This window comes from Anas platyrhynchos, chromosome 2, assembly GCF_047663525.1.
Source record: "Anas platyrhynchos isolate ZD024472 breed Pekin duck chromosome 2, IASCAAS_PekinDuck_T2T, whole genome shotgun sequence".
NCBI lineage: Eukaryota > Metazoa > Chordata > Aves > Anseriformes > Anatidae > Anas > Anas platyrhynchos.
The window spans coordinates 951,854-979,267 of NC_092588.1; the positions used below are offsets into that span (position 1 = coordinate 951,854).

Below are 27,414 nucleotides of genomic sequence, written 5' to 3' on the forward strand. Positions count from 1 at the left end.
CAAACCTCCATCCCTGCTCGTGCCCACCCACCAGGAGGTCCGAGGAGCCACGCACGAATTCTAGATGGTTTCCAATCACTTGGTGCAAAGGATCTTTGGCAGAACAACCCCAAAGCACAGTCCTAGTGTCGCTGATGAGTTTGAGTTCATTATTGTGGTGATGAGCTCTTGCTGATGAAGCTGCCAAGGGGACTGAAGGCAGGTATCGAATCCATCCACAATGCCACGAGTTACAGGCTGAAGCTCTCCAAGGAGGAGACCCCAAGGTTTCTCTGGGCAAACAGAGGCCGTTTGATCTTCTGGAGTAACCAAGGGTCTTTGATTGCCCCCATGAAGTTACCAAAACCAGCGCCCGCGTGCGCCTCGCTGCGCCCAAACCCAGGTCAGGCTGGTGCCGGTCTGCAAAACCCCACCAGAAAACCCTTTTTTTTTTGCTCACACAGCAGTGAGGATGATGCATGAAGCCAGAAGTGAGCTCTGAGTCACTGGGCAGAGGCAGGAATTCCCGAAAGCTCCATGCCCGTGTCCTTCTGTCCCTGTCCTGCCGTCTCCATCCTCCTGCGGCTCCGGACGGACTCAAGGCGAGGAGGTGGTTTAGCCATGGGACGCCCTAGGTCAAGCCAACGGTTGTTTTTTGGGGTTCTTGAAGTTTTTTTCCAACCTAGGTGACCCCAGAGTGCAGGGCGGTGGAGAGGGGACCACGTTGTCCCCAGCTGTGCCGTCCCCGTGCGGGTGCTGAGCGAGGTTCGGCTGGGTCGGCGACGTATCCACTGCAAACGGGGCAGAGCAAGAACCAGGAAAGAAACGGAAAAATTGGGGCGTTTTCCTCCTTCTCATCCTGCCCAAATGCTGGCAGTGCCCATGCAGGGCTCCGAGGGGCTGGGGAGGTGCAGAACACTCTGATTTTAGCAGCCCAAGCGGGGCGACGTCTGTCGTCTCAGCAGGCTAACTCCGACAACCGTGGTTGCATCTGAGCTCGCACTGATGAGGCCAAAATCCCTGGTGGCGATTTTTTGGGATTTGGGATCCCCCAAACATAGGGATCAGCCTCCTCCTCCTCAGCACGACGTGTGGCAACATCCTTGGGTCCACCCAAAGCCCCGCGACCCGTGACCGGGACACGGTGCCACCGCATCCCCACCACGGACCCAAGGAGCTGGAGGGTGCCCGCAGCCCAACAGCTCCACCTGAGCCCTACCAAGGGAATAAAACTGCTAATTAGGGGAAAAATTAACTTCAAATGGCTCCAGAGGAGCTCCCCCTCTGGCTCCTGTCCCCCTGCGCCCCCCACCCCAGTTCCTGCCCAAGCCCCATTTGATGAATCGTGAAGCATCAAGAAAAAGGGACTGCACCTCCATCAGAGCTAAAAAAAAAAAAGTCTAATCATGTTTTTTTTTCTTTTTTTTTCCTTTTTCCCCCCTGGAAGAGGAGGTGGCACCGCTTCCCAGCGGCTCCGAGCGCTGCTTTTATTTTTAAAAGAAGGGAAAGTGACGTGCCCGAAAATAGCACAGCGCGGTGGCAAAAGCCAGGAATAGAAAATGAAATCCCAGCGCCTAATCCCCTGCGCTAATCGCCGGACCGCAAGGCTTCATACGCTTAATTACAGCCGCTGCTTCTAAAAAAGAAAAAAAAAGAAAAAAAAAGGGGGAAAAGATGTTTTTCTTTGCTGTTATGTAAACTGCACGTCGGGCTGGATGCCCTAAGCACGCGTTGGATGGACACCCAGCTCCCCCGAGCCTGTTGTGCAGACAGAACACAAAAAATCAGCAGGATGTGGACGGAGAGCTTTGCCCCAATTTGCCCCAAAGCGCGTTGCCCCAAGGAAATGCCAGATGGGAACGATTTTCCCCCAAATATTTGAAAACAGCATGAGGAAAGGGGTTAAACCCCAGCCTTCACCCCGCAAACGTCTCCCCGTGGAGCTCGCGGCGTTCGTCGGGTGCCAGAGAGCAAAAAGCAAGAGGAGAGAAAACAAGAAGAGAAAATCTCTGTTTTAGCCCCGTTTGCTGAAAAACCTGCAATTTCCTGCTGCGTTTCCTGCTGGGGGGATGAGGTCCCGGAGGAGTTCACGTTTTGGGGTGGGATCCCACCTCGGCTGCCTGTGGTGTTCCAGATTTTGGGAGTAAAAAGGGGGCTCCCCTTTTTTTGGGGCTCCCCTCCTGGGCTCTGCAGCCAGCAAGGTCCCGTTTTGGGAAGGGGTCTCTAAGAGACCCCCCTCCCCTGGCTATTTTGGCTCAGCTCCACTTAATCCAGGGAGATTTAAGGGTTGCATTTTATCTTATTTTATCTCTAGGGTTGCATTTTATCTTACTTTATCTTTATCTTATTGGGTTTCAGAACCGGGGATGGGAAAACCTGTGAGAAAAGGGCAAGTTTTGGGAAATAACGTGGGCGCCATTTCGGAGCAGGTGGGATTTGGGTGAAGACACCCGAAAAAAAACCCCAAAAAAACAAATTTCTGTGGCACAGGGGTCCACAGAAAGCTCCCCTGGGGCCCTGCACGGACCGAGGCGCAGCGTGCCCAAACCCGGTGACCCGACACAACGCCAGGGTGAGATTTCAGAGCGGCCACGTCCTGCTTTGTAGATAAAATTCCCATTTTAAGGAAGAAAATGCAAAGTCTTGGGCAAGCCAGGATTTCTGTTGGAATCCTCCACCCAGGCAAACCTGGCGTTGAGATCCCAAAAACCGTGTTGGTCGCACCAAGGAACCGGTGGCCACCGTGGCCTCCAGCCAAAGCAGAGGCTCCTGTTCCCAAATCCCCCATCCTGTTCCCAAATCCCACACCCGTGGGGCACCTCTGAGCACGAGGTGTGATGGGATGGGCGCTGAGGGACGTGGTGTAGGGCTGGGATCCAATAGGTTGGGTTGGAGGTTGGACCTGGTGGTCCCAAGGGCCTTGATGGCTCCTTGAGGTCAGCCGTTGACCTCGCTGTGAGACCAGAGAAAATTTGGGACCGAAACCTTGCTGAAATGAGTTTAAGGCTCAAAGCTGTGAAAATTCGGGCAGGGGATTCAGGCAGGTGACCTCCAGAGCCCCCTTTCAACCTTGGCTCTCCTGTTGAGAAGAAAAAAGCACCAACAAGGCAAAAAAAAAAACAAAAAAACACCGTGCCTGATGCAGCCCTCCTACGTTTTAGGGCTCACAGGGGCACAAAACGAGCACGTCACACAGAAATTCACATTTTTCCAGCTTGTGGAACAATAACAGAACGCGGAGGGGCCCCGGGCACGGAGAAGCCATCACCACCATCCAAAATCCATTTTTAATTTGCACAGCTCGTGTTTGGCTTTATCCACCCCTGGCCACTTCTGGAGACAGAACCTCGGTGTCCCTGGGGATTTCCTGCAGGTCAGCAGCCAAAATCCCCCCTTCCCTCCTCAAAATCTCAGCTCCTGATGCAGAAAGCCCCCAGCCGCGGAACAAACCCCCCACCCAGCATCCTGGGCTGCTTCGATGGCCACAGAAGAACCCAAATCCACGTGTTTTTAACCAGTTTTCCCCGTGCCCTGCTGGAAATGCACCCAGCGGGCTCAGCCCATGGCGTTGCCCCTTCCCCGAGCCAGATGTGGCACGGATTGAACCCCCAAGGGGACCAACACGTCACCCCCAGCTGGAAATCTCCCACGGCACACCAATATCTGCTCTTTTGAGTGGCACCCAATTTTTTTTTTTTAATTTATTTTTATCTCCCCCCAGGCAGGAGGGAGGAAGCACAAATGGGGAAAAAGCTTTTAAACCTGCATCACCAGGGAATTATTTTGGAAAGAACACCTCAGCGAGCGCTAACGAGGAGGAGCAGCTCCCACGGGTGCTTGCACCTCTTCCTCCAGTGACTACTCAATTCATGAGCAAACCATAAACCTTAAAAGACACCAGACCTCGCTAGGGGAGCTTCCTGATGAATTTCTCCCCGCTGCAGGACCAGGACCCCGCTCTTTGCCCCTCCACGGTGGTGGCCAAAGTCCCCCGGACCCCGCGGCACCGCGGCGCCCCATCACCATCCGCCCTCACCTTTCCGTTTCCTCCTTCACCACGGTGTACTGGGTGGACTGGCGGCCCGACCTCGTCTGCTCGGGCACCTTCTCGCCGCCCTCCAGCTCCTGCTCCAACGAGGAGCTGGTGCTGCCCTCCCTGCTGACATTGCTGCTCCGCCCGGGGCTGTTCTCCGTCGAGGCTCGCGGCGACTCCGTGTTCTGCTTCAAGGTCTGCAGCTTGGCCAAGGGGATGATGTCGCAGTTCTGCGGCCGGTGCCACACCGTCCGCTGCGTGGTGGCATTGTAGTAGTAGAAGCGGGAGGTGTTGGGGTCGAAGAGCTCCCACCACTGGTTCTCATTCGTGCGCTTGATGCGCACGCCGGCCGGCGGGTCCCAGACGCACTCCCCCGTGATGAGGTTGGCGTACATGCGCTCCCGCGTCCGAGGCTCGATGATTTCCACCCATTCCAGCCTGCGGGGGAGCAAGCAGAGAGAGGAGGGGGGTTTAAGCAGCATAGCAGGGCTTGAAACGTGAAAATAGATTTAATTAACTCGTCATCACGCCGACAACGGGAATCAACCAATTTTTCAGATTACTCCAAGCACCGAAGTCGTCATCTTTTGCTAATCCAGAGGATGCTGAGGCTTATAACCAGACAGGTTTTATTCAAACTCTTCATTTTTTTTTCTTTTTTTTTTTTTTTGTGTGTGGGGGCTTCAGTAAAAAGATAACGGGGATGTTCTTATGAATGAAAAGTCCTTCCGTGGGATTTGTGCCCGTCTGCGCTCCCCGGTCTGAGTGCTGCTACGGAGAAGGTTGGGAGAATAAAGCTGGAGGCCACTTCCAGCTTTGTGGAGTCCCAACATTTCCTCCAGGTCCCCCCCATAAGGCTTTAATTTGGGGCCTGGCAGGGCGCAGCACTTCTCATTTTTGGGATTTTGGCCCTGGATCGACATCAGCATGGGACAACCCGTGCGTGCACCCCGACACGGTGATGGGGTCACGGGTATGGGTGTAGCACAACTCCTCTGGGTGCCAGGAGTGGGCTCGGCCCAGAATCATCATTATTTACCAAATCCACCCAAAATGGAGCGGGGAAGTTGACTGCAATCTCCGGTAGCCAAAGGGGCTTGGAGCCACCGTGCTGCAGGAGCATTGGGTACAGCCCACGGGAGCGCAGACCTTAGAGGAGTTTATAAGTGGTGAATTGCAGGGAAAGGGGCTCGGGGACCCCCAGACCCACTGGAAAGGCTCCCAAAAGCCCAGGGGGAAAAAAAAATAAAAAACAAATCTTTGAGCCACAGCAGCCTCCTCTTCCCATTTCGGGCCAGGCTGCTCACCCTGCGCTTCCCTAGGGACGGGGCGATGCCGCGCCGCGTGCCCGGAAAGCTCGTGACACCACCCAATGACGAGCAGCTTCAATTCCAACCTATTTGGCACTTAAAACGACGTGGGGTTTATTGATAACCGCAGTTACGAGGGGGAAAAACTGCCGAGCCAGCATCTTTCTGTAGCAGAGCACAGCGGGGTCAGGGGATGGGGTCGATGCCGTGCGTGCGCCTTGTGGGGAAGGAAGCGACCCACGGCAAGAGGGGGAAGGAGCCGGGGGGGGTAAATTCCTCTTAAATCAGTCATTTTCTGAGCAGAAAACTCAAAGTGACGTTTTTCTGGCAGCCCTCGGGGGATTGCTTGGTGGCGGGGATGCTCGCCTGCCATACAGCTCGCCACCCATTAACAGACCCTGAGAAGGAGCAAACTACACCCAGAAGCATCCAACTACAACCTGAAGCACCCAACTACACTCAGAAGCAACCAACTACACCCCAAAGTGCCCAACTACAACCTGAAGTACACAAATACACCCTGCAGTGCCCAACTACACCCCAAAGCAACCAACTACACCCAGAATCATCCAACTACACTCAGAAGCAACCAACTACACTCAGAAGCAACCAACTACACCCCAAAGTGCCCAACTACAACCTGAAGTCCCCAATTACACCCCAAAGCACCCAACTACATCCTGAAGTTCCCAACTACACCCAGGAGCACTCAAGTACAACCCAAACTGCCCAGCTACAATCTGAAGTACCCAAATACACCCAGAAGTAGCCAACTACACCCAAAAACACCCAATTACACCCAGAAGTGCCCAACTACAACCTGAAGTACCCAATTACACCCAGAAGTGCCCAACTACAACCCAAAGCACCCAACTACAACGTGAAGCACCCAACTACACCCAGAAGCAACCAACTACACCCAGAAGTGCCCAACTACACCCAGAAGCAACCAACTACACCCCAAAGCACACAACTACAACGTGAAGCACCCAACTACACTCAGAAGCAACCAACTACACCCCAAAGTGCCCAACTACACCCCGAAGCACCCAACTACAACCCAAAGCGCCCAACTACAACGTGAAGCACCCAACTACACCCAGAAGTAGCCAACTACACCCAGAAACACCCAATTACACCCAGAAGTGCCCAAGTTGCTTTGATTCTCTGCCTCCAAGCAGCACAACTTGGTTCGTTACGCACGTGGCACCCTGCAGGAATGTTCTGCTCCAGATTTGTTTTACTTACAATGTGTTTTACTTAAAAATTGTTTTACTTATAAATTGTTTTACTTAAAATTTGCTTTTCTTAAAACTCCTTTTACGTAAAACGTGCTTTACTTAAAATTTGTTTTACTTAAAAATTGTTTCAGCCACCAGGGACAGTTCCTCGGTGCCAAACCTTCGAAAGCCCTGGCTGATGAGCGCACAGAGAACTGCTGAGCGTCAGCAGTTAGCAGGGTATCAAAGTGCTTGGAGCGAGGGCTTGTTCCCGCACCGGTGGTTTCAGTGCCAATTAATATTTTTTACGAAAAGACATCATTAACCTGAAAGATGCAACACTTCCTTCCTAAACAGACTGAAAAAGGGAGCTGGAAAAAATTAGGGTTGGCCACGCAGCGCATCTTGCTCGAGCAAAAATGCTTCGAGCGGGATGGGGTTACCAAACTTTGGGGGGAACAGCCCCAAAATGCCAGGAAACCTCGATCCCAGTGCCCCTGCATCCTGCTGATCACACGGCACTGTGCAGTGAGTGCCAAGGGTGGAGCGATCCCAAATGGTTACAGACTGATAAAAACCCCAAAAACCAACCACGGGAGATGCGCAGCTGGGCTCCCATATAACCATATATCCTTATAACCATAAATCAGTTATGCAGAAACTCTCGGAAACCCCCAGCTTTGGCACTTTGGGGATGGATCCCCCCAAAAACAAGGTGAGTTTTCCAGACCAGCCCTCTGGTCATAATCCATAAACCAAAGACACTTCAAGCTTTTTGCATGCAGCCTCAAGTGCTCACAGCATCTTGTGACTCAAAACACATTTTTTTTACACAAAGACCCATTCGTGATCTACCCCAATATCTAGGATGGAAAGGAACTGTGGAAGAAAACCAAGAAAGTGAGGTTCTGTGAATTTCAAGCTAATTTAAGAAACCGGGAGAAGCAGAGAAGAACCAAGACGGGTGGCAAGGATGTGATGGACGCAGAGCTCCTCCGGGCTGCTGTTGAATTTTGGAGGCCACCACGAGGACGGGGATGCTTGGGGATGCTCAGGGACCCCTAAAGTGGAGCAGATGCAATCGCCAAGTACCTACACCATGGCCAAACGTGGTCATGCTATCACCAAACTGTCTCCGGTGTCTCTCCCACCCTCCCAGCAGACCACTGAGAGCAGGACCCAGAGGAATAAGAGCTGCAGACGCTCGTGGAGTTCGGTCTCTCCGCTCCCTGCCGCTTACCAAATCCATCCCGACCAGACGGAGAGCTCCAGGGGAAAACACGGAGCACGCCTCTCGTGCGGGTGTCAGAGCCTGTTCCACTCAAGGCTCGCCTTGGCCACGTTACGTTTATTAGATTAGAAACCAGGACGGTTTTAGAGGCAGACACGAGCTCTGCCGTGCGCGCGGGCATGCCCTGGGGCTGGCAGGGCATTTTGGCACCGCGTTCTCCGGGAGCTGCGGGCTCCTGGGGGCATCGTGCCCTTCCTGCTGTCACCCTGCATCTCGTGGGCACCCGGACTGGAATGTCCCCAGTTGCTGCTTGCTGCTGGGAGGGAGCCAGGGCTCAGAGCATGGAGCGCCGAGCCGTGCCGTATCCCCAACGCCCACCCAGCCTTCAGCTTCCCAGGGGGCTTCGAGCGGTGCTGGGGAGGTGCTGGGATCCCCAAACCCACCTGGATGTGGGGCTGGGCACCAGCTCGGGGGCCCTGATGGGGCAGGGGGGGGACAGGGTGGATATGGGGGTGCCTCCAACCTCAGCCACTCTTCTGTGAAGATCCCCAAAAGCAACCATGGACCTGACCACGTCCCATCACCAAACCACGTCCCTCAGTGCCACAAAAAAAGATCCATATTGAACACTTTTCATGAATTTGCACTCCCAAAATTTGTCATGGCACAGCAAGCCCAAGTGCTCTCCATCCCCTCCGCCTACAGATTTTGGGGGGCGATTTGCCCAAAGAAGAGGGCTCGAGGTGTTCCTCGAGCTGTGGGACACCGTGGGTAATGCTCCTTCCCGTGCCAACCCCTCCGAGCTCCTCGTGGCCCCAGCAAGTCAGCCTAGGAAAAAAATATTTTCAGTTCTACAGAAATTCCCATTTAAAACCTTCAAACAAGCAGAACTTTTCCTCTTCAACACCGGCCTGTTGTACCACGTGCCAGAGGAGACGGGGTTTAGTGGTGGGACTCGGGGGGTCAGGCTGATGGCTGGACTTGATGATGATGATCTTGAAGTTTTTTTCCATCCTAAATCACTTGTTCTATGATTCTAAGAGCACTCAGGGTCCTTTTCCTGCTGCATGGGGGTGCTCGAAGGCACCTCAAGCCCCTTCCCCAGACACCCCCGTTGCCGCTCAGAGCCTGACGACAGCTCCGGCGCTCACACGGAAAACCAAAAAGTCGTCCCAAGGGAATTTGGCAGCTGACAACACAAGGCAGGATGGTGTGGATTTACAACTCGGAGGTGATTTGCAATCTAAATCGCACCCCCCCGAGTGATTTCGGGCCCCGGCTGCACCACGGAGGCAGATGTGCCACCGCTGCGGGCGCTTGGCTTGGAACGCGCCCTGAGAAAGCGCCGGGGCCGCTCGCTCCCAGCCCGCCTGGTGGGGAGCCTGAGCCGTAACAGAGGGAATTTTTGCATAGGGCTGAGCCTCCCGGCTCTCTGCCACGGCTCCTGCTGCCTCCTTCCCTCTCTGATAGCTGGAGGAAGCGATGGGGATCACCTGGAACGCTCCTTTTTAATATCACGATCGCTATGGGAACCAGAGAGACTTTGCGCGCGCCTTCGCCTCTTTGCGAGGTCTGATCAAGCAACAAAGGGCCAGGAAAACGAAATCCGTCTTCCCTCATCGTGGGCGAGCTCCGAGGAGAAGCTCTGAGGATGTGTGAGGAGCAAAACCCAGCTGGTTGGAGTGCAACTGCTGAAGCCCACAGCCTGCTGTATCCAAACGTTGACCACGAGGGACACGTCTCCATCCCTTTAGACAAAAAGTGACCACTGAAAGTGTCACCATGTCCCCATCACGAGCCAGCTCTGCCAAGGATGCCCAGGAGCTGAGACCTGATGGAGACGCCCAATGCTCTCCATCTTCTACCAGGGGTCGAAGGAGCCAGGATCTGGGGTGAGCAACACCAGGGGTGGCACCAGGCACCCAGCACCAGGCTGCGAGACGAAGCCCCGCGATGCCCAACGCGTGTCCCGGTGGGGAGATGGGAGCAGGAGGCTTCCATGCCTTGTCTTTTCTCCGTTCCCATAGAAACGAAGCTCAAATGGAGGTGGCAAAAGAAAATTAAGGCTTCCGTAAAGGAATCCACCAGGAGCTGGCGTGCGCGCGTCGGGCACGGGGAGCGGCTGATGGATAAAGAGGGGAGGAAAAAAAAAGGAACCTGAAATAAAGCCAGGGGAGGAGGACTCGGTTCAAACAGGGGTGGGGGCGTTCCCGCACTGAAGTCTTCCTTTGTTGGGCATGAAGCTGAATTAATAAGCTACGTCAAACTGAGATGTCAGGGGGAAAAAAAAAAGGTTGAAAACTCCACGGAATGAGCAACGGGGAGATGGTTTCCAGTCTGGAGTTCAGGGCCTGGTGGTAACATGCTTAGAGCCCATCGGGGTCCTGGAGGAATCCCCCGCGCCCTCATGGGTTGGGAAGGTGGCCCAAGGGTCAGCAAGGATGGGGCGGGACGTGGGCAACCCCATGGGGCAGCCCCACGGGGAAAAGCTGGGATCTAGGGTGGATGTGGGGCCGGCTCTTCGTTCCTTTTCTCAGGACGCCTTTCGTCGGTCGCTCCGCAGTTCTCTGGCAGGGGGGGGTTTAGGAGACAACCAGAGGAAATTACTTTCCGTAGCACGCAATTAAAGCGTGGAATGCACTTGGTGGTTGAGCCAAAAAACACAACCGGGGTTCAGAAGAGAACGCGAGGAGCTCGGGGAGGACGAGCCCGCGGGGGCGGCTGTGAAATTGGACTCCCAGCCGCGGCCGGCACGGCGAGGTCCTGCTCCGCTCCCCGAATTTCACCAAATTTGTCTCGTTGGAGGGGGTCTCCGGGACCACCAAGCCCAACCCAGGTGGATCCCCGTCCCGGGGAGGTGTAGGAAGAGGCACGGAGCTCTCGGACCCCCCCCACTGCCCATTTTGTGCCGATGACTTTGGTGTCATCTCAGAGCTTCTGGCGCAGAGGACACGGGGACGTGGCACGGGCTTTGGAAAGAGGATCGGGCGGCTCCGATGTCCTCCCCTCTTATCAGGGCAAGTTCGACCTCTGGCGAGGGCGGATGCTCCCAATCCGAACTTCACTGGGCTATGCGTTATCTCCTTTAAACCCCCCCGAAAGCGGAGGAAGCTGCCAGAAAGCTGATAAGACAAACAGCCTGGGGATGAATCCAGCGGCCGCGTGAAAGCTGCTCAGCCTTTAGCTGGAGGTTGTTGGAGTCTCTCTCTAAAAACCTCCTGCCTGGGCACCCAGGAGTGCAGTTGGTGTGCTCTCAGGAGGTGGCTTCGGTTGTGCACCAAAAGTGAGGGTGGTGGAGGCTGGAGGCTCCTCCGGGTCCCCCCTGCCTCACCAGAGACCCCCAGCCCCAAATCCAGGTGGATTCGGGGATCCCCAAGGAGGAGCCCCCAGCCAGAAGGATCCAGCTTGGTTTTATTTCAATCCCTACACGTGTTCCTGGCCAAACCAGACAAGACCTCTCAGGCATCATCCACGCTGCTCTTCTGGGGACATGGGATGGGTTCAGCCCAAGCAGAGCTGGGTTTTGGGGGTGTCTCCCCCCTGGTGTCAGCTCTGTGCTCACAGACCCGAATTCTCAGCCCTGAAGTTTCTAAAAATTAAACCGACTGAAGAAGATCACCCCAGCACGGGGACGTGCCAGCGCTGGCTCTGATGCTGCTTAAAAAAAAAAAAAATAAAAAAAAAATCTTATTTTGCTTTTCCAAATGAAATCTTCAGAGGAAAGATGATTAATGCGTTATTAACAGTAATAATCTCCCCGCGATATTGGAAGTGCGAAACACTGAGAGGAATGCTTTGAACCTTACGCTATCTGCCAGAAGCCCGCAGACAAGCAGGAACCTGTCTCAATTTCACAAAAATCAGGAGGAAAAAACTTCCCCCTGCCCCCAAAACCTCTGCGGGAAGGGAGTTCTCCGAATCCCATTGCCTCAATTCCCAGCGCTGGAAAACGAGCACGAGCATCAGCATCCCAAAGGGTGACTGACCCCTTTTAGGGGAAAAACAGCTTTTAGGGGAAAAGAAATCAGGATTACGGGCAGGGGAAGAGCTCTTGGCTGGCAGCTGGCCCCGTGCTGGAGGGGTGGTGAGGGAGCGGAGCAGGTGCGGATTCCAGAGCGGTCGCAGCTGCCGAACCCCAGCCAAGTGTGCGGGGCGCTCCTGGCTTTCATTTTTTTAAAATTTTGACTCCTTGAGTAAGAAAAAAACTCGTTTTGGTGCCGCCGTGACTTTGAGCTGACCTAATCTTGAAGGACCTAATCTTAATTTACGGCTTCAGAAAGCGAATGCGGGGACGAGCCGAGTGCGGAGTGCGAGCCCCTCAATCCGCACCCTGATGGGTTTGATTTGGGGTCCCCGTGCCGAGCTGGCCCTTCCCCAAATAATCCATGCAGGCATCGTGGGGAGGAGAGGAAGACGTTGGATGATGCTGGGGGAATGCGGCGGCAGCTGCTCCCGAGCAGGTGATGCTCCCCATTTTGGGGCCAAAAGCGGCCACCTGTCCGCCTCCGGACGCGGTTTCATTTCCCATCATGGCTGGGTTGGGGGCAAAGGGGGGGGAACAGGCGGTGCAGCCCCCGTTTAACCCTTTTGGCTGCCGCACGTCCTGCTGATGCAGAGCTCAGCCCCCAAAAATCCCCGGGACGCCGGGAGCAATTAGAGGCTGTAAGACAAGATGACCTTTCCCCGCGGCACGGGGAGATTGCCAGCAAGCGCCGAAATATCAGATAACCTCTCGGCGCTGTGCTGGGAGGAAGAGGACGCTTGGAAGCCGTCCTCCCCCTCTTCCCGACGGCGACGGGGTGGTATTTGTAGGACCTGCAGATAATGCTGTAAGACGCAGAGCGCTCGTTGCTTTGGAGAGCCGAGATGCTAGCCCTGGACGGAAATCTAGACAGCAATCTCCTTTAGAAAAACAAAAACAACAAAAAAAGAACAGAAACCACAAAAAAAAAAAAAGAAAAAAAAAGAAAAAAGAAGAAAAAAGAAGAAAAAAAAGAAATAAAAAGAAAAAAAAGAAAAAAAAAAGAAAAAAAAGAAAAAAAAGAAAAAAAAGAAAAAAAAAGAAAAAAAGAAGAAAAAAAAGAAATAAAAAGAAAAAAAAGAAATAAAAAGAAAAAAAAGAAAAAAAAAAAAAAAGAAAAAAAAGAAAAAAAAAACCCTTGGCAGAGCAGCAGGAAGCCTGCTGCTGGCAGGTGGACACGGCACAAACCCCTCCACCCCGTGCAGAAATCCAAGAGCCGTGCACCAAGGGGGGGGGGGGTTCCTGCTGCCCCCCACCCACCAGGACGCGCAGAGGAAAGCCAAACGCCTGCACTGCTCCTCTGGGACACTTGGAGCGGGCCGAGAACGGAGGGGAAAACGCCTGACACCCGGCCATATGCCGTGCTATGACAAATCCCTCCGGTAGCACGCCGCGTGCCCGGGCGCGGGATCCGATCGCTCGGCACAGTTGGTGCGAAATCTGCCACTCAATCTGCCAGCGCGGCTCAGAAGGGAGATAAAGGAGCAAATCCCCCCCCCCTTCCGTCCCCAAACGCTGCCCCCCCAGCACCCAGCACGGCCCCTCGTCTCCCAAGGGATCGATCCTGCCCCAAAGCTTTGCATTTCCAGCGCTGGGTTTATGGAAAGGGGCCCAAAGGCGCCTCCAAAATCCTGAGATTTCAGGGTTCCTACGGGAGGGGAGGTGGGCACTGGGTAAAGTCAACGACACCGCGTGTTCCTGCTCGAAATCAGATCTGTGATTTCTGATACAACAGCACGTCAGCAAAGCAGTTCAACTTAAAATTTGTAATTTTTGGAAGAAAAAAAATGGAACTAAAAAGTCCTGGCTCCCTACCTCCGGCATTCTCACGCCAAGCTCCCGTGTAAGATAATAACTGATCCTATCAACGGAAAATTATTGAATTACTTTTACTGCACGGTCAGCAGCAAGGCTGCCCTTCTGCACCAGGTTTTTCATGTTTTTTTTTTTTTTTTTTTTTTTTTTAACATTTTTTTACCCAGCACAAAATCCCAGCACTGCTCTACGAGGCAGGCTACCAGAACGCGCCCCGGCAGAGCAGCCGAAGACTTCCCACGGGTGCCCTTGGGTGAGATGACAAAGTCGATTTTTACGAGGCGCGCGCAGCGAAGCCCGTGAGCAAAATTGCTTTCTGCCCCCGCTCTCCCGGGGGGAAAAGCAGCTGACCTTAAGGAGAAAGCGAACGGCGGCACGACAGGGCTAACCAACCTTGAAACTTCAAAAATGGAATGCCAGAAATAAAAGCGATTTCTTTTTTTTTTTTTCTTTTTTTTTTTTTTTTTTGGTCGGGCCAGGGCTGAAATTTGGGCATTTTACCTTGAAAAAAAAAAAGCAGGGATGTCAATGAACTTGTCATCTAACAGGGCGATTTCTACGCACAAATGGCATCGGTGGGGTGAGGAGGAATGCTCTGCCCATCCTTGGCACGGAAGGAAAAGCTGCACAGAGGGCAAAACCCCTGAATTAAAGTGAATAACGTCCCCTGAGAGTGACTTGGCAGGTGCGAGAGCATTTGCTGCCTCCAGAGCCTCTGTTGGCAGCAGCAGAGGATTCCTCTCGGCCCTCCGAGCTTGGCCTCCCCGCTACGCATGGATTTGTATTGCAGGGGGTTCCCGGAGCCCCCAGGCAGCAGGAGGTCCCTCTATGAGAGGGGAAGGAAACCTCTAAGTCCCCGAAAACGCAAGGAAAAGGAGGAGGAAATTTCAGAGGAGGACGCAGCAAGTGTTCTGGAACGAGGGTTGCCGGGAGAATCGCGTGCGTCTTCCAATAAATCAGTAGATAAATAAATAAATAACCCCCCAAACGGGCAGGGACAAACCCCTAAGTGCTCAGTCCTGGGTCTGGGTGGGGAGATGGAAAGCATCCAGCGCAGGAGGCACTGCCTGATGTCTCCTTGCCCTGCTTTTCAACATTTTAGGTTGGAACAGATCTCTGGAGGTCACCGGGGCCGCCTTCCCTTCCTCCCTTGGGTACAGATATCCTTGAAGTGATCCTGTTCAGGGCCTTTTTCGGTTTGGTTTTGAAATCTTCATGACGGGGGTCTTGGAGCTGCTCCAGGTGACCACACTTGGGCGATGCCTTCATGAAAACCCACCACAAGGCCCCAGCGCGGTGCAGCCGTGCATTGCCTCTCCCCCTTCCCGTGCCGCAACCACGGGCAAGCCTGACCCTCTCTTCTCCCCATCAGGGAGGGGAAGGTGGCTCCTAGATCCGCTCCTGGCCCCCTCCCCACGCCGTGAAGCCCAACTCTCACCAAGGCCTGCCATCAACATGACGCCCTCCATGACAACGCAGCAAGGCCTAGGCCCTCCGCCACGTCAACTCCTTGGTGGCTGGGACGTTGTGCCCGTGATTACTGGGCTGCAGCACCAGCACAAGGGCAAAACTTCAAGATTTGGTGTTTTCCAGAGCCTGTAGAAGCCAAACTTCCAAGATCTTGCCCCAAAACCTCATAGTTTTTCTGTTCCGGGCACTGCAGCACCTGGGATGCCCAACAGAAGGCGAGCGGCTCCGGCCTCGGGCCTGCAGCTCCCTTCCCGTTCCACCGAGCACTTTTTGGGTAAAAACCCCGTTTTGGGGGATTATGGCTTTGCTGTTCCCAGCCAGCAGAGCGGCCCAGAGCCGTCTGTGGAGGTTTCGCCTTCGTCCTGCTCAGCAGGGTGGCCTGAAACGATCCAAAAAGCCACGTAAAAGCATTCAGCACTTGGCAGCTCCAAGGACCGACCCGCTCCGGAGGCCTGGCCGTGTTATTTCCAGCCGGGGACCAGCACAGAAACCTGCCATTAAATCCCCAAATCCGGGGCCCGAAGGTGGGCCGTGCACCTCGCTGAGCTGTCGACAGCCTCACGCTGCCTCCGAAAAATTGCCTCGCTTTGTTCTCCTCCTCCCCCGGGTTCCGGGAGAGCCACAGCCAGGCATGGAGAAGAAATGAGTGCTAATTTGGTATGGAAACAAAGGGAAAAGGGCCTCGAACCTCGCAGCTTCTGCAGCGAGCTGGGGCTGTTCAGGGCATTCAGCCAGCCCTGCCCGCTGCTGGGCTCAAAACCACAGAATTGTAGGGGTTGGAAGGGACCCCAAGAGATTTTTGGGTCCAATCCCCTTCCCAAAGCACGGACAGGCCCTCTCTGTATGATCCCAACCAAGGCCAATGCTTGCAGACCCCAAAATTGGAGCTGATGCTACCCATGCCTTGCGTGGCAGCGAGTCCTGCCCTGATAACACATTTCGGGGCTCCTCGTGCTCCTGCTGGATGCCCTCGCACGAGAACAGCCCTTGGATTGCTTTGGTGGGCAGCATTTAAAAAAACAACAACAACAACAACAACAAAAAAAACACGCTGCAAATGACTTTAATTAAAGGGTTTACGAAGGGTTTGCACACTTACGAAATACAAAACCTCAACCTAAAACCACCAAAGGGCTAAAAACGTGTTGTGATACCCAAATGATGGCTGTTGTCATCCTTGGTGGGCCTGGCTTTGCTACGGCGAGGTTTCGGATAAGAGCGGCCCCCGTGGCGGGGCATGTTATCATGCCAGCCACTGCCGATAACAATGTTTAATTACCTTAATCCACTTAATAACACATTTTGCTAAAATTAGCCAGATAAATTGCTCCGATAGCGCGACTCCGAAGCCGAGCGGCGCTCGGATCCCTGGTATTTAACCTACTTCTCCGGGTGGCTGGGCTCAGCCCCAATGCGAAGCATAGCAGCCCGGGGCGGGGAGGGTGAAGGAATGCTCCTCCTGCAGCATCTGCACGTCGCCGGGCTGCGGGAAGCCTCCCGAAAGCTGCTGCCAACATTCCCCGGCCACCGACAACTGGGACGGCGCGCTCCTCGCAGGGACAACAGGAGGAGCACAGCGGCACGGCGAGGTTCGTCTGCTGGGAGCGGGATGAGCCCAACGATGGATGGAGTGTTTGGGCTCGATTTCCAGCAGGAAAAAAAACACTCCGGTGTTTTATTTGTGCTTGCTGGTGAAGGATCCTGAAGCACGTGGCGTGGGGGTGGGACAGACCCCCCAAAAGACCCCCAGCATCTCTCACTGGGGTGCTCCAAACTCGCCTCCTGGTTGGGGTCACTCCGTGGTTGGACCCCAAGAACCCGTAGGACTTGGGTGCAGATCGCAGGATCAGAGAATGGCAGAGGTTGGAGGCACCTTGGGGTCCCCCCAACCCCATCAGGCTCCCCAAAATGTTCCCAGCCCTACCCCAGGTGGGTTCGGGGATCCCCCAGCCCCTGGTCCCGGTGCCAGGGCTCCGGCCCAGCAGCGCTGCCCGGGGGTCAGGGGGAGCCTCCGGTCCAGCTGGAGGCTGGAGCTTCCCATCCACCTTTCCTTTAGCATTTTACAGATGGGAAATGACAAAAACCAAGCAGGAAACCTGGCTTCAGCCTTCACCGCTTCTCACAGGCACCGTATCCTACCAGGACCAGGTCCTGCTGCCTCCTCGCGTGGCCTCGCAGGGCTCCCCTCACCATTTATGCCCCATTTATTCCCCCCAGCCTTCCCGTTTGAGTTCAGCTCTTCTGCAGCCACGCAGGAGCATCCCACACCATCACACAAGGATGTTTTGGAAGGATCTTTCTAACACAGAACAGAGTCCCAGACTGAGTTTTACCTCGGGCTCCTCGCTGGGAAATCAGTCCCGTATCCCCGCCGTGCCCTTCCCCGCAGCACCTTTTCCAGAAATCCCACGGGAACGCAGCTCTTCTTGGCTGCTCTGCCCAATTTTTTGGCTAGTGCCTCTGGTTTTATGTGCACGTGGACCTGCCTCGGCCCAAATGGCACAAATCTGCTGTTGGGTGGTAACATCCGAGCACCCCGATCCGGCAGCACCCTGAGCTGCCCTGAGTGCACGGCAGACTTTATACGTTTCTCCTAAAGAATTCCAACTTGGGGAGAGAAAAAAAAGTGGTGACACGATGACATGCAAGGCAACGGTAGCTGAAGGTGTGCTGACTTTAATTGTACTGCGAAAATAACTGCATCCAGCCACCGCAGCTGGACACAGAGGACGGAGAACGAGGGGTTTGAATAAATGATGGGGGAAAAAAATATCTGTTGCATAGGGATGCAAAATGATACAAACAATTTCCTACTTGATATGAAACGCTGTTTTTCTGTGGCAGAAAGAGAATGGAAGGAATTGTCCCACCTGATAACGGAGCATTTTTCATGCTCGCGTTCAGGCAAGGGGTCTTGGTGAGGCCGCCGAGGCTGTGCTCGGAGGTTCCCAAGCCCCGAGGCACCCGGCTTGAATTTGGCACTGCCCCTGCTCCAAGCAGAGGTTCGGATCGGCCGACCCCAACCATCTGCAGATGCCCAAGGAAAAACTGAGGGTAAGGGGCTGTGGAAAGCCCGACTTGTCTCGGGAAGGAGCCTCCGAGTGATACGGCGTGGGAGCGTTACCGCAGCCAGCTCTTCCCGAGCCACCTCTGGAGCCTCGGATCACGGGATACCGCATCGTGTCGCGGTCTCTCGGTGCTGCTCTAATCCCCAGCCTCCTGCAACTTCGTTACGCAACTGCATGCAAATTGCTTCCCTTTTAATCCCCGCTCCCCTCTGTGCTTTGTGGTTTTGCTGCTGCGGAGGAAGGCGGGCAGCGCACCGAGACCCGACCCGGCGCCTCTCACGACCCCCGGTCATCCAGCTCCGGTACGCCACAAATCCTCCCAAATTAACCCAAAACGCCAGCGGATCTGCGCTTGCAGCACCTGTGCGTCCTCAGGGCGTGCATGTTTTTTATCACAAAGCGTTGAATTCCTCCTGGTTATGTCAGGGGGCAGCAAGCGCCTGCGGTAGGGAGCGGAGGCTGGCGGTGCTCGGTGCCCCTGCGCGCCCCACCGCTGGCTGCAGCAGGGATGCAGAGCCCAGGGTTCGAAGCAGCTTTCGGTACCCGAGGGAATTGAAGTGTTTTTACCAAGGTCTCTGGGCAGGAAGGGAGCACAAACCCTTCCCACGGAGGTCCTGCAGCTCCCCGGATCCAAGGGTGTCTCACCCGGTGCCACGGCTCACTGCAGAGCAGCATTTTTATGGAGATGCAGCTAAGGCGGCGGTAATCAAGTGTGCTTGAGAACAAACCCGTCTCCAAGCCTCCCAAGGAGTCATTTGGGGCTTTTTTTAGGTTATTCACCCCCCAGGCTGCGTGTTCTGGGTGGACACCGTGCGTGTGTCAGAGGACGGACACAAACCAGAATTTCTGGGGGAGATGCTGGAAGATTCACAGCTGGGTTGGAAGGGACCTCAAAGCCCATCAAATTCCAACCCTCCACAGCTCTACAGGTTCTCAGGGCACTTTGGCCCACCTACACAAAGCCAAATCTGTCCCCAGAGCCTCGGGAAGTCAGTGCACCCAAACAGAGAGACAACACCCGAGTGATGGGGTTCCCCCAAATTGCTGCATCGCTCCAGGCACGCCGACCCTCGTGGCACGAGTGCTGGAGCCCTGGCACCAGGACCAGGGAGGTGTTGGGGGCTCCTCTTTGGGAAACCCACCTGGACGTGGGGCTGGGCACCAGCTGGGGGGGTTCTGATGGGGCAGGGGGACACCAGATGACCCCAGAGATGCCTCCAGCTTCAAGGACTTATTCCTCAAGTCCTACAGTGAAGGAATCCTGCGTGTCGCGGTGCCATGCCCAGTACCAGACTCAAGTCTGCCTCATTCCTCCCGACGCTGCAGGAGAAGAAACTGGGTTACCCAGATCTCGAAGGAGAACGGCTAGCAGCTGCCGGAGAAATCAATATTTTAAAAAGCCATCTCGTGCCGCAGCTCAGAACTTATCTTGCTCTGGCTTTTTTGTGTGCTGTAGGCCCTTACGCTCCCCCGAACGAGTTTCACCTTCAAAACAGAAATTCTGCAGCTCAGAGGGCTTTTCTTAGGGAAGCATTTCTTCCATGTTAGAATTTGCTAATGGAAAGCTTGGGAAAAAAACCTCACCTGACCTCTATCTAAAGGAATTTGAGCCCGATTTCTAATTCAAATACTCTAGCCTCAATACTTGGATGCGATTGTTCGTGTCAGCTGAGCTGAGAGCCGTGGGCACCACGCACCATTAGCCACGGGCACCTCAATGCCAGCAACCTGTGCGCCCTACAAGGGCCAAGAGATGTCCCCACCGGGTCCCCAGGTCCTGCCACCAGCGGGGACAGCTCGCCGAGTAAGCCAGGTCCAGTTTGTTCCCTTGATTATTCACCACTCGCCTTCAATCCCCATCATTACAACAATATCAGATCAGCTCCTTTAGAGATGCCAAATCGCTGGCGCCAACGTGACCCACACTCAACCTCCTGCTAATGCACCGTGTGGTACCACTAAATCACAGAATCATTAGGGTTGGAAAGCCCTCCGAGGTCATCTGGCCCAACCATCCCCCTACCACCAATTTCACCCACTAAACCATGTCCCCAAGCACCACGTCCAACCTCTCCTTGAACATCCCCAAGGACGGTGACTCCACCACCTCCCTGGACAGCCCGTCCCAATGCCTGACTGCTCTTTCTTTGTGCCAGCCAACAAGTTGTCCTTCCCCAAGCACCAGGTCTCCAGAGCAGCCACCCAGACCTTTCTGCTTGGCCTTTTAATACATCGACACATCACCTACTTCTATCTAGATCTGATTCCCTCAATTTCCAAGACTTGCTACAAAAAACAACGGTCTGGAGGTCTGGTTCCTACCGCTATTTGCCCAAAGTTACTGACATTTCCATGAAGTCATCCAAACTTTGCCTTCTGCTTCCCGTTTCCAAACACCACCAGCTTGCACGATACTGGGGGGAAGCTGAGCTCTCCTGCCAGACCAAGGAGCATCAGATAATGGGCCCGCACTGCGGCTGAGAACAAGCTTTGGACACGCCGGGAAGCCACGAAGCGAGCTCCTCGTCAGCAATTTCACCCTCTGCCGCGCGGCTCTCCTGAGTCACTATCTAATTGATAACTCCGTCCTATCATTTCTCCCTTCTCCTTCATCACTGCCTCTCCCCCTGTAATTACTACGGCTATTTCTCTCCCAGGCCGGGCTGTCTTTAATTGGTTTTAAGGCTTGGGAAGAGAGGGCTGCGACATTTTCCTGTTCCAACCTCCCTCCCTCAAGCCCAGCCCGATGCAGGAGAGCGCGTCGGCACCGCGCGCCGGGTCGGCCACCGAATTCCACCAGCCCTCTGCCTCCTTGCCTACGCAACCACCGCTCAATCCCTGCCCCGTTTCCCATCGGCAGGAAGCCTGCCGGGATTCCCAGGGACTGGCAGGGTAATTAATCCATCATTTGGATACCCTAAGGATAGCGAGACGCCTCCGGGACGCAGCCACGGAGCCTCTCGCCCCATGTGCCGGGGATGGAGCCGGCGGCTCGCTCGGCACCGGTTCTCACGCAAGCAAAGGGACTCACCCACACGTCCTTGGGGTCCTGTCCCATCCCCATCCATGGCTGGGGATATTTGGAGCCAGCCCCCGGCCGTTTTCCAGGCACCTGACTTCCCAATTCCCAGCCCCGGCTACGGATCTGTCGCAATTCGAGAGCCAACCGCTACCCCCGGGGGAAGGACGGGGGTGGTTTGAACTCGCCTGGCAGAGCCAGCTACCCAAGGAAGGTGCGCCCGGCTCCCAGAGGAGTTTTTTTTTTTTTATGATATTATTATTGTTGTTTATTTTAAAGGAGGGGGAATTTCGCTCCCTGCCTCTCGCTGCCTCCCATGCGCGGCTCCTGCTCTCGCCACCCCCAAACTCCCACCAGGGAGCAGGGGCGGAGGCGGCATTTTTCTGGCTCCCCAACCTCACCCGTGGGACTAATTAATATTCCTTAAGCACCACACCCCTCATTACAATAGGCGAAGCGAGCACAAAAACGCTTTGGTCTCAAAAGTTTTTGACTTGCGCTTTTCGACAAATTTACATCCCACAGAATGCCCATTAAGCCCATGTCTTTAATTACTGCATCAAAACCCTCTTGATTAGAGTACAAAAAAAAAAAAAAAAAGCAGCGACTCTGAAAGAAATCAGAGAGCAAAAAGCTCATCCCCCGAGCTCCGTGGAGCAGCAGCTCACCGGGAAAACATCTCGGTCCCAAGCGAAGGATCCCGGGCAGCGACGCACGCACAGCCCTGCGGCGCGAGGGCCCGGATAACGAAACGAAGGCTGGCCCAATTAGAAGAAATTAGCAAATACCAGCGAGGACCCGGGGCAGCGCTTGCACCACACCGGGGCCGTGCAGATCACGCGTGCCAGGCTCTGCCTCCGGCACCGTCCCGTGCGCCATCGGGTTGGGGGCACCGCGGCCGCCGTCTGCGCGGGGAACAGAGGCAGCAGTGTTCCCGGCAGCCCTCGGAGCACTTCACAGCAAGCGAGGGTGGAAAAGAGCAATTAAGAGCAAGGCTGTCCCCCTGCCAGCCAGCGCTTGCTCTCAATAGTCCTTAAGGACTGCTTACAGCTGGCCTTTGCCGCCGGGTAGAGGCTGTAGGCGAGGGCTGGCCACGTGAGCACGAGCATTTATGGGGAGAGCAAGGCGTACGGAGGAGTATGTGGCATTCTGCTGCTTGGCTTTCGGCGCAGAAAACAAACCCAGCGCCTAGAAAACCTCAAAGAAGCCCATGGGAAATGGAGGAGCAGCAGCAGCAGGCACCTCGTCAGCTCTGCAGGAGTGGCTCAGCCCAGGAGCCCCTCGCCGCCCGCTGCCAAAAAGGATGACAAAAAATCTGCCCGGGGAGAAGACCCCGAGGTTTCCCCTCCCTCTCCATACCCAAAGCCTTGGCACCGGCAGCCCCAGGCGCTCAGCTCCGAGCGGGGAAGCCCCTGAATCCTGGCCCCACTTGGCACCAGATCTCTCCCGCAGCCTTGGGGCAGCGCAATCACAAGAGGACAGGTTTCAGCGGGGCGTTTTCTTCTCCGGGCTTTCACATCCAGAAGCACAACCAAGGCAAAACGAAAGAAAAATCACATCCGTGGGACGTGCCAGCTTCGAAGCAGCTTCCCCGACGCGCTCTGCCCAGCAACACGAAGCTACATCTACCAGCCCCATGCCCACCTCCTTCCAAAGAGCCGTCCCGTCGACCCCTCCTTCGCCATCCCGCAGCATCCCTCCTGCCTCTTCTTCCTCGTGGGCACCGAGACATTCGCCTTCGGGGTCTAACGCGGGGCGCACGGCGGAGCCGGCGCTCGGCGCGTCGCTGCGTGCCTCCCCGGCAGAGGGGCTGGCAGCATGCCCTGCCCCCGGGAGCAGCGTGGGTGGGTGAAGACGAAGGCTCTGCCCTCCTCGCCCGGCCTCCCCCAGCGCTCGGCAGCGGAGGGAACCAAGGAGGAGCCGCTCGCCGGGGCCAGGAGGCTCGTTCGGAGGAGCGTAATTAGCTGGGCTCCTGGAGAGGTGATGCTGGGATGGGAAAGGAGGGGTTGCTTTTTTAAAAATTATTATTATTTTTTTATTTTTATTTTTCAATTTGTGGTTTCCCCACTTCCAAGCCCGTTTGCAATACGCCTGGTAGGAGAACCTGAACAGAGCAATTATAAACAGGAGGAGAGCACACCAGCAGCCGTGCGAGTTATTTCCCCTACACGAACCGAGCTCTAATCCTGCTGCTCCCAGACAACAGCACCTGCCCAAGACCAGACTTACTTCAGAGGAAAAAAAAAAAGGAAAAAAAAAAAACGCAAGCCTGACCTTACCATATATTAGTTTTGAGCTCGCAGCTGCAGCAGATGGCTTGCAAAGGGGATGGAAAAATGGGCTCTGATTGCAAAAAGAAGAGAACAGGAGACCTGACACCAGGAGAGGTCCTCCTGCCAGCCAGAAACCTAACTGTGGGCACGGCGAAATCCTGTTTTGGCCAAGCACTCAGTGTCGGGAGAAGACCTGGCCAGCCACGGTGTAATCAACACAAGATCTGAGCTTAAAATCCTACATATTTAATATCTCAGGCAAGTAGCCACAGAATGACACTGTATAATCCATTTTTCATGCTCCGTACTCTTCTCCCTAATGCCATCTTCCGCCTAAAAAACGTCCTGAGTAACAACTCATCCTGATTAGTGTCATATTAAAATAAAATTATAACGGAGGATGGATCCTGAACCTAACGATTCTCCCATCGAGAAGTGCCCATTTCATAAATGAGCTATTTTCCTGATGGCTTCAGGACTGCTGGAGCAGGGTCTTTGTGGTTTTTATTCTTTTGAGCCAGAGGCAGGAAGGGGTTGGACACAATCGCGGACACCATGGTGATGCTCCTGCCTTGCTTTTTTTTTTAATTTTATTTTTAATTTAATTATTATTATTCTTGTTATGATCAGGCAAAAAGAAACAAACCAAAAAAACCCACAAAACTCCACCTCATGGTAGCACAACTACATTTTTTTGGCTTGTTTCTTCCTACGGGAAGCATCAGGTGGCATTTTTAACACTCACATCACAAGGAGGTGAGTTTGTCGCATTTTATGCGGCACCAATTGCCCACCCCTCCCATCTTCCAGATCCCTTCTCCTACACTGCAGGATTCAGGAATATGCCGTTTATTTTGCCAGGTTTCGCCGAGATTTATTTTAATCGGGCTTTGATTAGGCCAAGTGACTTATTTTCACTTGAGGACTGGGGCTGAACTAATGCTTGAAACTATTATTGGGCTTCCAGCCCTGTCTTCAACTCACCAAGCAACTTGGGGAAAGTCGCTCTGAATAATGTCTCCGTTTCCCAAACGGCACAACTGGGAAAACACTGACCTACTTGGCAGGAGCGCGGAGAGCAGGCGCTCTTTTTTTTCTTTTTAATGATTTAAGACAACCCAAATGCGAGGCGTTAGAGAGATGGGAATTCCACAAAGCCATTAATGGAGCACCAGGGGGACGGCTTGAGAGCCAGTTATCAGCGCTGTTCCTGTAATCCTCGATCCCTCTATCAATTTGCCAAGAGCCTAATCAAACAAACTTCGCATCAGGCTCTCACAGTTGCCAGACTGAGGGCTGTAGGCAAGGAGAGGGCTCCTGTAGAAAGGGGCCAACAAGACCATGGATGTCCATGAGCCAACGTGGCTCAACCGTACAGGAAAGTGGACGTCTGTTCAGCTAGAGGTCTCAGGCTCTCATTTTAATCACGCTCATCAGCCTCGTGCTCACGGCCTCTCATCACAGCCTTCCACATCCCAAAGTAGCAGAAGTGTCCAGATGCCTTCCAGGGTGCAATAAATACAGATCGCCTCCTTATGCAGCCACCGCAAAAAGGGCACGAGCACAGAGGAGTGCCCCAGGGTAGGAAAAGGGAGACCAACCTGGAGGCTGCTCCTTTCTGCTCCTTCCCCAGCCACTGAGAGGAAGCATGGGTGGAAAAAAAAAAAAGTATCACAACTAAGAGAAGGTGAATTTGTGAAAAATTAAGACTGATTGTGCCTACAACAGTCATAGAATTATCTAGGCTGGGAAAGGCCTTCAAGATCATTGAGTCCAACCATTAGCCAGGCCTACCGAGTCCCATCACTAAACCACATCCCTTAGGGCCACGTCTCTTAAATATCCCCGGGGATGGGGACCCCACTGGGCACTTCCAATGCTTCACCCAGTGCAGGACTTCACTGCTCTTTGGCCAAAATCAGAGCTCACAGAATGGAGATGCTGCTTCTCCTCTGCCTCATCTGCCACCAGACGTGTTGGCCAAGGCTTGCAGCACGTGAGTCCCACCACCCCCTGTCCCACACACCGAGTGTTTTAGCCCTCCACCAGTCCTATGAAAAGGCTTCTGATGCTTCAGAAAAAGGCTGTTTGGTCCCACATTGTAATGGCATTTGGCTTTGGGGCTGGGCCAAAGCCACAGGGCCTATGGTGGCCAAAGGCCCAGTGCCCATGGAAGGACTTGGCCTTGCTCTGGAGGATGGTGTCGGGTTCGTTTACCTGGAGTTCTGTGTCCAGTTCTGGGATCCCTGGCACAAAAAATACAGGAATCTCCTGGAAAGAGTCCAGTGGAGGGCCACAAAGATGATATGGGGCCTGGAGCATCTCCCCTGTGAGGAAAGGCTGAGAGACCTGGGTCTGGTCAGCCTGGAGAAGACTGAGAGGGGATCTTATCAATGTTTATAAATACCTGGATTGTGGGAGACAGAGGGATTTGGCCAGACTATTTCAGTGTTTTTTGGGGACAGGACAAGGGGCAATGGCCACAAAATGGAGCCCAGGAAGTTCCGCACCAACATGAGAAAGAACTTCAGGGTGAGGGTGACGGAGCACTGGGCCAGGCTGCCCAGGGAGGTTGTGGAGTCTCCTTCTCTGGAGATATTCAAGGCCTGTCTGGACGCCTACCTGGGCAGCCTGCTCTAGGGAACTTGCTTTGGTAGGGGGGTTGGACCCGGTGATCTCTGGAGGTCCCTTCCAACCCCTACAACTCTGTGATTCTGATTTGTGCTCTCAGGGCTACATGGGTTCACGGTGCTGAACATCTTCCTGATGTGCTCTGACAGCTCCAGGGGGGAGCAAACGGGAGGATTTGGGCATCCAACTCCGACTCACATTCACCCTTTGTCCTTCTGGAAAATAGGAAAGCTCTGGGGCGAGGACTCTCACCGTAGCTTCGTCAACACCTACTGCAGCGGATTTAATTCTCTACCAGTACCTACTAATTGCTAAGGAGTAACGGACACAGGAGACTTGCTTTGGGGACAGTTTTACCGCCTGAGCTTTGCAATGGAAAGATGCTCTCCGTTTGTTTGCCACACTTTATTCACCTGTAAACCAACAATATCCTCGTTGGCACAGAAGCCTGGGAGAGACCGTCAGCCTCTTCTAGCGGGTAACTAGTGACTGGACCAGAAGGAAGGGCCTCAAGTTGTGCCAGGGGAGGTTCAGGTTGGAAATGAGGAGACATTTCTGCTCTGAAAGAGTGGTCAGGCATTGGGACGGGTTGCCCAGGGAGGTGGTGGAGTCACCATCCCTGGGGGTGCTCAAGGAGAGGTTGGACGTGGCACTTAGGGACGTGGTTTAATGAGTAATGTTGGTGGTGGGGTGATGGTTGGACCAGATGATCCTGGAGGTCTTTTCCAACCCTAATTATTCTATGACTCAGGCAGGCACAGAGCTGAGAATGAGCCATTTGTGAGCTAAGACACGGGCACCCCTTCCCTCCTGACAAGTGTTCAAAGCAAAGTCTCAGAAATTATCAGCTCCAACATGAGCCCCTCACATCACCCAGACCTGGTGTGGTGCTTTATCCCTCCGAAGAGTGGTTCAACACCACAGGAGAAGCACAGCACACTGCCACCCACCCACAGGGGGACTGGGACCACTCACAGTGAACTGGAGAGCTGACCCATTCCCAGTCCTCAAACACCCGGAGTTGGAAGGGACCCACAAGGATCATCGAGTCCATTTTTTATTTTCCTAGCCCAGGGATGACTGCTGCTTCCTTGCTTACCTTTACCCTCCATCAGTTCGTTGTATGGCCACCAGAATAATAATATGGGCCAGAGCCCCACAAATAAATATGCTGCTCTTTGAGGGATTTGTTGCTTTTTTAATGGAGACATTTTGCAAGCAACGTTCTGCAATCTTGAATTCAGCTGACAAATTCAAAACTCCCTGACATCTCCGTAATTAGCCGCAGACAGCTGACTTACAGTTTGACAAACGGTGCTAAATTTGCACTGAATGGCCGCGTTC

General features: G+C 54.2%; 1 protein-coding gene across 6 annotated transcripts in view; it reads right to left on the bottom strand.

Annotated features, from left to right (window-relative positions):
- ARHGAP39 (Rho GTPase activating protein 39) overlaps positions 1–27,414 on the bottom strand; it is an 83,619-nt gene that overhangs the window by 19,112 nt on the left and 37,093 nt on the right. For 3 of the 6 annotated variants that reach the window (XR_011807308.1, XM_072034204.1, XM_072034203.1), the window contains exons 1-2: positions 22,811–23,377; positions 4,016–4,450 (exon numbers count right to left, since the gene is read on the bottom strand). Coding sequence is in view for 5 of the 6 variants with exons in the window: in XM_072034204.1 (XP_071890305.1) it covers positions 4,016–4,450; positions 22,811–22,851 (476 nt within the window). In the remaining variant the exon portion in view is untranslated. Of the gene's footprint in view, positions 1–4,015; positions 4,451–22,810; positions 23,379–27,414 lie in introns of those variants that run through there. The other 3 variants (XM_038175266.2, XM_072034205.1, XM_072034206.1) reach the window with 2 other exon arrangements.